This window comes from Macaca nemestrina, chromosome 3 (assembly GCF_043159975.1).
Source record: "Macaca nemestrina isolate mMacNem1 chromosome 3, mMacNem.hap1, whole genome shotgun sequence".
In the NCBI taxonomy this organism is placed as follows: Eukaryota; Metazoa; Chordata; class Mammalia; order Primates; family Cercopithecidae; genus Macaca; species Macaca nemestrina.
In genome coordinates, this window is record NC_092127.1 from 130,870,049 (window position 1) to 130,883,012 (window position 12,964).

Below are 12,964 nucleotides of genomic sequence, written 5' to 3' on the forward strand. Positions count from 1 at the left end.
TTGTGGACCTGCAGCATGGGCATCCCCTGGAAACTTATTAGAAGTGCTGATTCTCAGAACCACATCATGGGACAAATCTAAAGCTGTGTTTTGATGTGAGGTTCATGCACACACTGAAGTTGGAGGAAAACTTGTCTCATCCAAAAGACCCCTTAGTGACTGCAGTTCATCTTGTAGAATCCAGTCTAAGACTGATGCTGTATTACCAAACATGCCCTCAAAAAGGAGCTGCTATACCACAGAATATTCTTGAGGGTGACAGAGGGTTTCATTTAAATAAGGTTTATTTAAATGTTTTCAAAGAGCCTGTGACCACTCTACTGACCAGAGCTGAAATGGGCTGGGGTAGGCTGATCACCCGATTCCTCTTAACTCCCATTCCCATGATTTTCTTCTCTTTTGTGGTCTATTACTCAGAAATTAATGGTAAATTGCACAACTATTGCTGGGTTGGCTCTTAAGTAGTGCCCTGGTTTAATAGCACAAACATCTAAAGGCTTTTTTTCCTAGCAAATTTCCTGGATAAAGGAGGACCAGGCTTTCATTAAGATATACATATGTTCCTTTGTGGCATCACCCAAACAAATACCCTAGTAAATTGTTTATCACAGTTTCATTAACAATAAGCATGAATTAAATATGTAGTGAAGCTGAAAAACACTGATGGGACTAGCATCACTTTGTAAAATCACTTAGGTACCTAAGATAGGCCAGCTACCAGGTATATTGAACTCATTTTTAACTGCATTTTTTTTGGTCAGAGAAGTAAGTTGCTGTTTTCTAGGGATTGCATTTCTGCTATCCTAGCCTGAGAATACATAGGATGATGTTGAAAAGTAGTGACTTTTCCTTCAGGTTATAGACCCAAAGCTGAGAAGACTTCTCATAATTCTTTTTTATTATACTTTGTGATTAACCTGAATTCACAACAAAGCAAGCTACTCTAGTGTTTAGGAGAAGCTACATAAATGGTGTCATCAAACATAATTTGTAAGTCTGCAGAAATGCCACTTTAGAACCAGGGCAGTAAAAGCTTCTCAAAGCTGCCAAGGAAATTTTCATGAGGCCAATTTTGAGTACAGAGTGGGTAGTCCTCCACTACAACTTCTTCCTTTTTCTAAAAGGAAAGGGGAAACCTAAAGTCCATTCCATGGGACACTTGGGATCAGCACTGTCTTGTTTCAACACCACATGAGCGAACTAAGAACAAAGACATCAACTTGATAGACACTGCCCTGGCCAAAAGTACACAAAAGACTTGCACTTTTACTCTTTATGATTTGGCAAATTATAATTACAAAATAATTTAAAAACTTACCATTAATAAGCCAATTTGCTGCAGCCTGGTCAGTAAGTGCTAGAATTTAAAAATGGGAATAAGATAAATACAGTAAAGGCTGTATATCATTTCACCATAATTTCTTAAAGTACAGTACTCAGACAACAAGAAGCAGAATTACTTGTTGTAGGGGGAGTCCTCTAAAATGCAGATTCCTAGGCTCCCTTTCAGACCTGCTGAAACAATCTCTAACTCATGGGCCCTACAAATCTCTTTGTTTACCACCTTTTCCCAATTTGTTGTTATGCATACTAAAGTTTGTACTTTAATTTCTCATTAAATACTTAATAGCTATCTCTTCTTTCAAGGTACTCAATTTATATGGGAAAACAGAAACATAAGCAAGTCATTGAGATGCAATATGATAAATGCTATAAGGGAAGTTAATTTATCATGTACTTAAATATACGCATATTACTCTAATGATACCATTCTATAATAAGTGCTGCAGATTTAACTGTGAGCAAAATATAGAGGACTTGCCTTCACATAATTTACAGATAGAAATTAATCAAGCAATCATTCAAATAAATGTAAGTGCAAAGTAGAGAAAAGAAAAAAGAGAATAACTAATATAAATTATATGGAGGAGATAACATTTGAGCTAGAGGAAATAGCATCTGCACTATATTTTGAAGATCAGGCACACAAGGGGACAAAAGAGATTTCAGATGGAAGGTATAGTGGGCACAAATGCTTGGAGGTGTAAGATGTTTGTGGAGCAATAAAGTAAGGAGAGCTAGAGCATGTGTTGTGTTTAGGGAAATAGAGGGTGAGCCTGGAAAGGAAAATATGTCAGTATCAGATGGTAAAGGTCTGTCTATTTCAATTTAAGAACTGCATACAAGACTGTTTTCTCTGCATGTCCAACACTCATATCAAACGCAATGTGACCCAATTTTATCCAAAATTTGCCATTCATTCTTTCCTTTTAGTAAAATGACACCACTTCCAAAATCTGAAATTGTCTCAAACTCCTCCTTTCTCATCATTTCCACGTCTTATAATCTCCAGATTCTGTACCTCTGTCCTCTATGTTTTGAATTATTCTCTCCTCTTCATTCCTTTTGCTACTACTTTAGTTCCTGCTTTCATCATTTGACATCAGTACAGTTACAACAATTTTCTAACTGAATTCCACCACTTTTGCTTCTTTTCAGTTTATGCACCTCTACCTTACCAGACTGATCCTTTCTAAAAAATGTTATGTTACATCATATCCTTCCTTGATTGAAATTTTTAATTGAGAAACCCGTCATTTTTATTTCCTGCAAGATAAATTAAAACTTTTCAAGACAGGTTCCCATGCTCTCTCAAACCGATTTATCCAAAGTTATTTCCCACTAAAAGTTTCACAAGGTTTGGGTATCACATTTGTTTTGCAAGCTTCAGTGGAGCCAAATCATACTTTTGGAGACAGAACATTTTAAAAAGCTGGCCATTCTTAATTTTTTGAACAAAACAGACTTAGTTTGAATCCTGACTGCCTCATATACTGACTGTGTCAGTCTGGGCAATTTATCTCTTCTAAGGGGGACAATAAAACTATCTACGGGATATGGTTGTTGTAAGGATTAATCAAGAAAAAAATTCATATAAGGCATTAAAACCATGCCTAAAAATAGTAAGTTCTCATTAAATAAGTGTTTTGATGATGATGATGTGAATGATGAACACTAATCAATCATTCCAGCAGGCCCCTTTCTTCATTGTTCTGTCAAAGCATCACGTTCGGTACAGACTATTTTCCTTTTTCACGCTTTCCTTCTCTGGCAATTTTCTTTTTCTCATCTCAGAATATGTAAATCCTACCCATATTTCAAAGTCAAAGTCCATTCTCCTTCATGAAACTTTTGCTAGATATCCCAAGCACACTGGTCTCTTTCTTCCCTAGCTTCCTGCAGTGGTCACTGCCTGGGCCTCACACTGGGCCTTTGATCATATTCTATCTTGATTGTCAACACTCTTGTGTTGGAATATCTTTCCCTTCAACTAGATTATGGGCTCTGGAGGTGGAAACTGCTATTATGTTACCATTGTATCACCATATTGTCTGGTATAATGCTAAGTAAATAAACACTCATGAAGTGCATTCATGAGAATTCCTTAATGTGTGGAAGCAGAGGTAATATTCAACTACCTAACAAACTGCAGTGCATGAGCATCGGCCAGTCATAAAAGATGCAATCAGGCTATGGAGTTAGAGCAGTGTCTTAGAGTTCTTTGCTTTGCTAAGCATAACTCTTTAGCTGCAAGGGCAGTGGATTTGAAGCATCTCGGAAGACAACTTTGTGGGCCTGATGCAGTAATTGTTTACTAACAAATAGGAAAGCATTTCAATATTTAACAGTTAGTACATCTGTAACTGGTACCTACCAGTCTAGTGTGGGAATCATCAAAATCCTTTTAATCTTGAGCTCATAGTGAAGAAATCATGACTTACTAAACTAGCAGAACGCGACTAACTTGGAGGAATGTCCTAAATTCTATGCATATATTATTTCTTTTATTTCAGTCATGCAAGAATTATTTATTGAATATGTGTTATATGAGGGAGACCAGGTGGTAGCAGGGTAGTAGGATGAAGAAGTTTGACTGGTTCTTTTTTTTTTAGGATGATTATAGTGTAGGATAAAGCCAAACAATACAAAAATTACACAAATAACTTTGAAATTTCAATTGTGATAAATGTTACAAAGAAAAATGAAGGAGCCTCTGAGGTGGATCATTAATTAAATAGTTCTCTGACCTTCAGCATCTATGTACCCCTCCTATGTCATATCCACAAATGACATCTGACAGTAACATCACTCATAAGGAATGTTGCAGGGATAATTAATGAGAATTTTTAGCAAATAAAATTTACTATATAAATGCCAAATGATTCTTTAAATCTTAGAATGTTTTATGTTAGAGAGCTATATGGTATATTTAGCTTTTTAATGTATTGTTTTCATAGTTTAGTTTCAAAGAAAGAAAAGTCAGCCTCTCAATTAAAATGTGAATTTGAATTGGTAAACTTGAGGGATATGTTGAAATAAAATTGTTTATGAAAAATTATACTTACATGTTATCTCAGTTGAAGAGTTTATTTCCAAATTTCCAGAGTTATTCAGCATTTGTTGTAAAACAGACTCAATTCTGCTTTTCATTGATGCTCCATTGTTATTTCTAGTGAATCGAAATTTCATGACAACATCCGCTCTCACACCACTACCATCTTGACTGTAAATCATAAAGATATTTTAAAAAACAAATAACATGATACTTTTTCACCATCCTGTTTATATACTCTTCTTGATTAAACCCTTTTAAAGAATTCATTTGTGGAATTTAACTTCAGATAGATCTCTATAACAGTGTTTGTATACATAATACTATATCACGATGCTATCTCACAAATTTGATTTCAATGCACAGAACATTGTACTCACTATAGGAGAGCTGATTTTGAAGTTATAATGCCAGAATTTTACAGTGTAACTTTGGATAAGTTATGTAAGTTTCTTGATCTTTCTATATCTAAGTCTCTTCACATGTAAAATGGGTTATGAAGATTAGATGAATCACTATATGCAAAACTTCAAAGAAGAGTCAATAATATACAGTAAGTGTACTATAAATATTAGCTATTCTTAGACTTCGCCAATGTTATTAAAAATAATCTCCTTAAACAAATTCATAAAGTGATGAGATTCTAAATTTGTGTGAGAGACTCAACTTAATTTCTTGGTACCTGGACCATTCATCTGGCTACAAAAGCAAATTTTAACTTTTGTCATATATTAAGATTTCATCAATCATTTTAATTAACGATAAATATTCCTCACAATAAACCTTGGTGACTTGATTAAATATTCTGATTATCTAAAGCCTCAGTAATTTCTATTTTCTTCCATGAAAATTACCTCATAAACCAGTTTCTCTACCTAACATTGGCTATCTTCTTTTCTGAAAAAGTACATTAAAGATAGTTGGCTTTGAGGTCCTCATATTCTCCCTTGGCTTCCTCCTCTCACCTCAATGACCAGCTGTAACTTAATATTCATTCCAGATACTAATTTAATATTTATTTTAAAAAATGTTAGATAAACGACTTCTTGTGCTAGGCACTATTCTAAGCTTCAGAAATTAGCTGTGACCAAGATTCACAGTTGCCATATGGGTCTGGCAGTTTAGATGTAGAAACAGGCACTGAACAAATAATTACCACTGCCATGTCTAGCAACATGGAAGCCTAAATAATTTTAGAAAACACTTTCTGTATAACACAAATAAAAACGATAGATAATATATAATAAATTCCATTTCAAGTGTAAAACTGGGCTCATAGAAAAGTAAGGAAAATCCTGGAAGACCAAAAATAAAGAAGAATATGAATAGTATGTGGTAAGACTAGAATATTCCACAGGCTTGTGTTTAGCATTTACATAGAGGCTGGAGATGGGACCTTGGGCTAGTGCAAAATAGGAAGTTGAACTTGAGGTTTTAGAATAAGGCCAGGAGTCTCGAACTAAACCCCCAATAACGGCATGAACTAGAATGAAAAAAAATATGCTCATCATCTCATAAAAAAATAAATTTATCTGTTTCCAAGATCCAGCTTTAAATTAAGAAAAAAAAAATATCACCTGAAAATTCGTAATCATGGGCCTGGCTGCATCATGTCTGAATCTTCCTTAATACTACCTGAATACTCCCAAAACCTTTAAACTAAGAAATTAACAAAAACAACAAAATCCATGTGCTGCTGATTCCTCTAGAATGTCTGACAGATGTAGCTGCTCTGGAGGTAGATGTGTTAAGTCTAGGTTGTACAGGGTCCCAAGTGAGATTAAATTTAAGCATACAATTTCAATGGTAAACAACACATCATGAGGAGTGTATTAATATTTTCCCACGGAGCTATAAAGAACTGCCCAAGACTGGGTAATTTATAAAGAAAACAGGTCCCCATGGCTGGGGAGACCTAAGGAAATTTACAATCATTGCAGAAGGAGAAGCAAACCCATCTTTCTTACACGGTGACAGGAAAGAGAAGAACAGAGCAAAGGGGAGAAAAGTCCCTACAATCTAATCACCTCCCACAAGGTCCCTCCCACGACATGTGGGTATTATGGGAACCAGAGTTCAAGATGAGATTTTAGTGGGGGCACAGCCAAACCATACCAAGGTGGAATCAAAATAACAAAAAGATTATCCTCAAAAACTTCACACAATAGAATCAACAGACAAGTGATTATATTTGAAGTGACAAATGACATAAAAGAGGGAATCATAAAAATGAGATTAAGTAGAAAACATTATTTTTAAAAGGTCACCTAGTATCTGATAACACAACAGAGTGACTATGGTCAATAATAATTTAATTATACATTTAAAAATAACTAAAATAATATATTTGGATTGTTTGTAACACAAAGGATAAATGCTTGAGGGGATGGATACCCCATTTTACACAATGTGATTATTATGTATTGTTTGCTTATATCAAAACATCTCATGTACCACATAAATACATACAACTACTAGGGACCCACAAAAATTAAAATAAGAAATGTTTTTAAAAGACCAGGCAGATTCTCAAAAGAAACAAATAGAACTTTCAGATAGAAAATCATACTCATGAAAATTGGAAACACAATAAATGGGTTACACAGAATACAAGTCAAAGTTAAAGAGAAATTCGTTATGTAAAAGAGATAAAGAAATTACACAGAATCTAACATAGATAAAAGATAAAATAGAGGTTGAGAGACATGATAAAGTTCCATGTAAAGCAATGCTAAAAAAGAGCCCAGAAAAAAACAAAGAAGCAGTCAAACTGGAAGAGATCATGAGAATTATCCACGTGATGGTACCAAGTAGATGGCTGCATATATTCATGTCTAGAGACAAAAGAGGACTGGCCTAGAGATATAACTTTGAGAGCACTCAGCATATGGGTGGCAGTGAAGGTCAATGAAAAGAGAGAGTGTGACCTGAGAAGATGAGAGGCCTAGAGCACAGCCTGATGTTCAGCAACATATGAGGAATATACAAAGAAGTAAGACCTCGTAAAGGAAACCAAGAAGGAATAGCTAGGGAGATAAGGGGAAAATCAGGGTGTACAAGGCCATACAAACCAAGGGATAGTCCTATTTCAAGGAGTGACAGGCCAACAGGACGAAATACTGTTGAGAGGTCCAAGAATAGGACTGATGTGGTTTCTTTGGATTTTGTAATTTGGATGTCATTGTTGAATTGGCAAGAGCAGTTTATATTTTGTGATGGTATTGAAGCCATGTTGCAGAGGATTGAGTGATAAGTGGGAAGTGACCGAAAAGAGAAAATGCAGAAGGCTCATGTAGTCCTACAGGTTTTCAGGGCTTACTTACTTTTGAGCATTAGTGGCTGATACAGATACTCACAAGAAAGTACTAAGTGAATGTGCACTGAATTGACTGAGAGGTGTTTTGGAAAATTTCCTTCTCATAGACTCTTCTTACCCCTTTAACTCCTCATCAAAACTTACCTGACCAGACATGTGTGCTCCAGATACTTACTAGGTGACTCTCCAGAGAGTAAGAATTAATTTTCTTGTGATGCTAGTATTTGAGAAAGAATTGGTATAATTCCTCTTCTGCCAAAGAACTATTGCATATTATTTAAAGGCTAGAGCAATGTGGTCATTTGAGACATTTACAGGAGAGTGAGTAAGGGTGACTATTTCAGTTGGAAAGGCCGGTTTTATCACATCATATTTAACTAAGGCAGGAATGGCAAATAACTAGCATGCATGCTGCTACTCTTCCTATTATTAATTCATGATAAACACGCCTTGGATTTGGCCATAATACCCTTTCATTATAGCACGTCAGGCAGATAAAACCAAAAAACCACTTTTGATGATGGTCATAGTGTCTTGATCTTGGATGGATACACCCAAACCACAGCACTGTACAACTCCAGGAAGGACTATTGACATAGGCTGCACTGTGAGTGATATCCACTGGAGTTTTACAATAGGATGACTTTGTTACTGTACCTTCACCCCAACTCTCTCTCCACCCCTTCTTCCTCTTCCCAATAAGAATAGATGTAATATGGTTATTTACATTAGTAGCTAAATAGATCATATGTTTGACTTTTTTGGCATTGTTTTTTTAAGATGACTAAAATACTATTTTCATAATATTGCAACAACTTATCTGAACATGTCATTTACTATTCATTCTGTGACAAAAAGTCAAATATGCCACATTGTATCTATAGTTAAATATTTTTTTCTACAGTTCTACTTACCTCAGTTTGACAACATGAGCTCTCATGAACTGGTTTCTTAAATTTGATTCTTTGAATGTTCTAGTAATCTGTAGAAAGAAAGAGGGAGGAAACTCTCTGTAATTACAGTTGTCCTTCCTCTCAACCTTGCAACATGAGACATGTTAATGAGGAGTAGAAAACTGAATTTTCACTTTAGTTCAACCCAGTTCCATTGCAAAACACATGGGATTGATTTGGACAGGTTCTGTAACCTTTTGATGCAGTACCTATTCCTTTATCTGTTACACAGAGATGATGCTGGACAGGATGGGTTTTTGCTAGAAATCATTCTAAACACATCAGGTGTTTTACTCAATGAGAGGTTATGTTATATGGCTTGGTGACTGTTCTAAGGGCTTGGGGCAGGAGTCATGCCAGCATGAGGGAAGTCCACTGACACAACTCAAAATGTGTGATCCCAACAATTGCTTTTAATGGATGAAACCTGATTAAACCAGACTAAAATGAGTAGCAATGGAAAACTTGAAGAGAAGGGGAGAAGGAAGCAAAGGGCAGCCTTTTTTTTTTTTTTTTTTTTTTTTTTTTTTTTTTTTTTTGTCATTTCTAATTCATACCTAAGCATCAGGGACTATTTTTTTTTTTTTAGCATTAGTTGGTAGTATCTTTTTTATTTTTTAGAAATTGAGTCTTATATATTACCCAGGCTGGCCTCTAACTGTTGTGTTTAAGAATCTTCCAGCCTCACAGGAAATGTAGTGGTGAAGAGGGGAAAAGTGGTGATGGTTAATGGGTAGAAAAATATAGTTAGATGAAATGAATAAGATCTCACATTTAATAGCACAACAGGGTGCCTATTCCAAGAGTGGAGTTGGAATGTTCCTAACACAAAGAAAGATAAATGCTTGAGGTGATGGATATCCCAATTACTCTGATGTGATTATTAAACATTATGTGCCTGTATCAGAACATGAACTATCTCTTTGAATCACTACTCGGTCCCAGCAAGGATGTTTCTCCTGAGGCCTAACATTCAGATTCACAGTCAACTGGAAGTGCTGTGCCTGATACAGTTCTCCTGAGATGCAGGGTCAGATGTATTGTGGTTTCATTAAGAAGAATGGATTATGCTGGCTTATCCTGTGAGGTGGCACCTAGGTGGATGTGGATATGAAAAGGTGAAGATAAGAAAATTAACTAGCATGGTGGGTATTACATTAAGCCAGGATTTGAAGCCGATTCTTCTCAAAATGGTAAAATTTATGCAATGTCGATTACACCACAATATATCTTACTTTTTCAATATTCACTCCTATAGGATGATTGATGTCAGACCAACATGATTCTTAACCAAATGATAACTTTGTTTTTTTTTTTTTTCTAGAGAACATTTGAGCAATTTTAAGAACAATGAGACTGTTGGTTTTATCAAGGTACTTTATGTTTCTTTTTTAAAAATTCAAGAAATACTAGTAAGTATTAAGAAGAAAGCAAAAAGTCAGACCAGGCATGGTTGCTCACATCTGTAATCCCAGCACTTTGGGAGGCTGAGGTGAGTGGATCACTTGAGGTCAGGAGTTCGAGACCAGCCTGGCCAACACGGTGAAACCCTGTCTCTCCTAAAAATACAAAAAAAGTATTAGCCAGGTGTGGTGGCAGGCACCTATTATCCCAACTGCTCAGGAGGCTGAGGCAGGAGAATCACTTGAACCTGCAGGGCAGAGGTCTCAGTGAGTCAAGATCGCGCCAGTACACTCCAGCCTGGACAACAGAGCAAGACTCTGTTTAAAAACAAGAAAAAAAAGAAGGCAAAAGTCATTCTAAATTCTATAATCTAAAATTAACCATTGCTGTAATTGGATAAAGTAACTTCCAGTAATCTACTTAGAATCATGAGCTTTAATATGTTGATTAATATGGAATGTTAAAGGAGATATTTTAATAAAAATATTGAACTTTAATTTTACTTGACTTTAATCGAAGTAGAAGATACTGTCGTAAAGTTGAAGGAATTGTTAAAATTTGGATAAGTGGTTCTTGTAATTATATTTTAATTCATGATTTGGCATTGCACTGGCACAGGTTAGACTGGACCAAAATGTTAAAGATCCATTTTAACATTTCTGTTATGTGGAAAACATTAAGAGGCAATTTAGTAAGGACTAAGATAATAAGCAACATAAAGAAAGCAAGTTGATTAATTGGTTGATATGCAAATACAAATATAAAAGAAGAGGCCTATGAATAAGATTCCATATTTCACAGAGTGGGTGAAAATGTTACTACTGACACTCATTAGAACTTAACAAATGTCAGGTGACTGAGTTAGGAATAGATACAAACTGCTGGGGCTGGGGGTGGGGGAAGGAGGTCCCAGGGATGCTAAGGCTCCTACAGAGGGAGTTAGCCCCCTGTCAAAAGCTGACGCCCCAGGGAAGCGCAGCAGCAGGGGTTCAGTGCCAGCTCTTGTGGGGTGACAGCCCCAGAAGAGAAGGAGGGTTTATATAGTAAAAGAGTGCACTTGGAGAGGCAGAGCCCCAGGTCTGCATTGTCAGGATCTGCCTCCAAGGGGAGCTGTGCAGTGTCAGTGTGTATGTGCACTTGCGTGTATGCCTTCATTTGTCTTTAAATCCCAGTCGATCAATCTTATTTTTCAATTCCTTTTGCCACAATGCCTGATATTTTTAGCATTCAGCCTTAAATAACCTAAATCCCAAAGTTTCACCATTTTGTAGCACTTTACAACTTATAGATGACTGCACATACACTCATTTCATTATTTACAGCTCAGTAGATCTCACTGGACCCATGTGGCAGGTGAGAAAAAAGTCTGTGAGCCTTGTAGTGACTTGCCTGGAAGTGGAGGAAATCAAACCAGACCTTTGACTACCTGCCCAGGGCCATTTCTGCTGCCCCAGAGCAAACTTTTGTACACAGACTGAGAGCTTTGGAAATGTACCGAAGCGGGAGCTGGTGCTGTCCTGGCATTGACTTACTTCCCTGCTACTGTATGTGTCTGGGAGGATGCACTGGTTTTAATGGAGATCTACTGCAGCCATTCCGTTCCCTCTGCACATTCACTTAGGTGATGGGTCCAGAGTCACGGATTCAAGAGAAGTGGCGTCAATAAACCTGCATTACTTAAACCAACAAGTGGTTCAGAAAATACACTCCCAAACAACTGGGTATCCAGATCTCTAGGCATAATAAATCTCACCCGTCTCCCAATTCCGGACTGCACTTGTTTGTAAAGGCAGGCAATGGCTGAGAGATAGCTTTGCAGATAGATGGTAGAACAAAATGTATCAAAAGATCTCAACTCCCTGGAGCCACTGGTGCTTTGCTGTCCTCCACTGAGGGAGGTGCACCTCCTAGCCTCCCTTGGATGGTAAAACTGAAGCAGTGGGGCTGGGGAGCATGGCTGAGGAGCAGTTCGTTAGGGATTGTTCATCTTGTATCTTTATTGCTGGCTCCAGCTTAGATCTACCTCTGAGGTAGTCTAGGCATCCATTCCTTTCCCATTGAATCACTCTGCTAAGATGTCCACAGTGAACTTTTGTCTCCCTGAGCAACCTGTTTTCATTTCGGTTTTCTCTTCCAGCCAACGGCACCATTATCTACCCAAGTTAGACATTTCTGTGTCAGTGCTAACCTGCCACTTCTCATTCTGTCTTTTAATCCATTGCCAAGTTCTGTGGATCTTACCTTAAGCCCATCCTTTCCTCTCTATTCCCTGGCAGCACTCCTGGCACCTGGTGTGTCTCTGGTTTGGCCCTTGTAGGGGCTGCACTACTGCACTACCACCCACCTTGGGACTGAGGTTACACAAAGGGGGTGGGGCAACTCACACCCAGTGGTGAAGGATGGTTGCTAAGGGCCCACTTCTACCCCCTCCCTCTGGCTCCCTTCAGTCTTCTGTGCCAACAGTACTGTAGTTTGACTCTGCCTCTGCCCAATGCTGCTTCCTTCTCTTCCTGAAGGTGTTGGTTGAGAGCACTCCAGAGACACTCTCTGCACGCAGGTCTTAGAGTCTGCTTCCCTGGGAACCTAACCTGTGATACTTGGTGCCTGGATAGCCCTAGGAAGCAAACTCTAAAACGTAGTTAGAGTTGGAAACCCTCCTGCCGGTTTCCATAGAGGACCCTGTCATTGGTGGGAGATGAGCGCTGAAAGCTTTGAGCGGGGCTCCGAGGAACAAAGAGACCAGGCTGCACCGGCAGGCTTGTTAAAACACAGATTTCTAGGCCCCAGTGTCAGAATTTCTGATTTGGTAGGTCTTGGCGAGCCCAAGAATTTGCATTTCTAACAAGTTTCTAGGTGATGCTAGAGAGACCATATTTCGAAAACCACTGAGTTAATCTC

General features: G+C 37.6%; 1 protein-coding gene across 1 annotated transcript in view; it reads right to left on the reverse strand.

The window, feature by feature from the left end:
- The window catches only part of LOC105463606 (transmembrane serine protease 11D), a 62,476-nt gene that overhangs the window by 12,862 nt on the left and 36,650 nt on the right, over positions 1 to 12,964 (reverse strand). The window contains exons 4-6 of the mRNA XM_011710814.2: positions 8,624 to 8,691; positions 4,407 to 4,564; positions 1,319 to 1,357 (exon numbers count right to left, since the gene is read on the reverse strand). Coding sequence (XP_011709116.1) covers positions 1,319 to 1,357; positions 4,407 to 4,564; positions 8,624 to 8,691 — 265 coding nt within the window. The remainder of the gene's footprint in view (positions 1 to 1,318; positions 1,358 to 4,406; positions 4,565 to 8,623; positions 8,692 to 12,964) is intronic.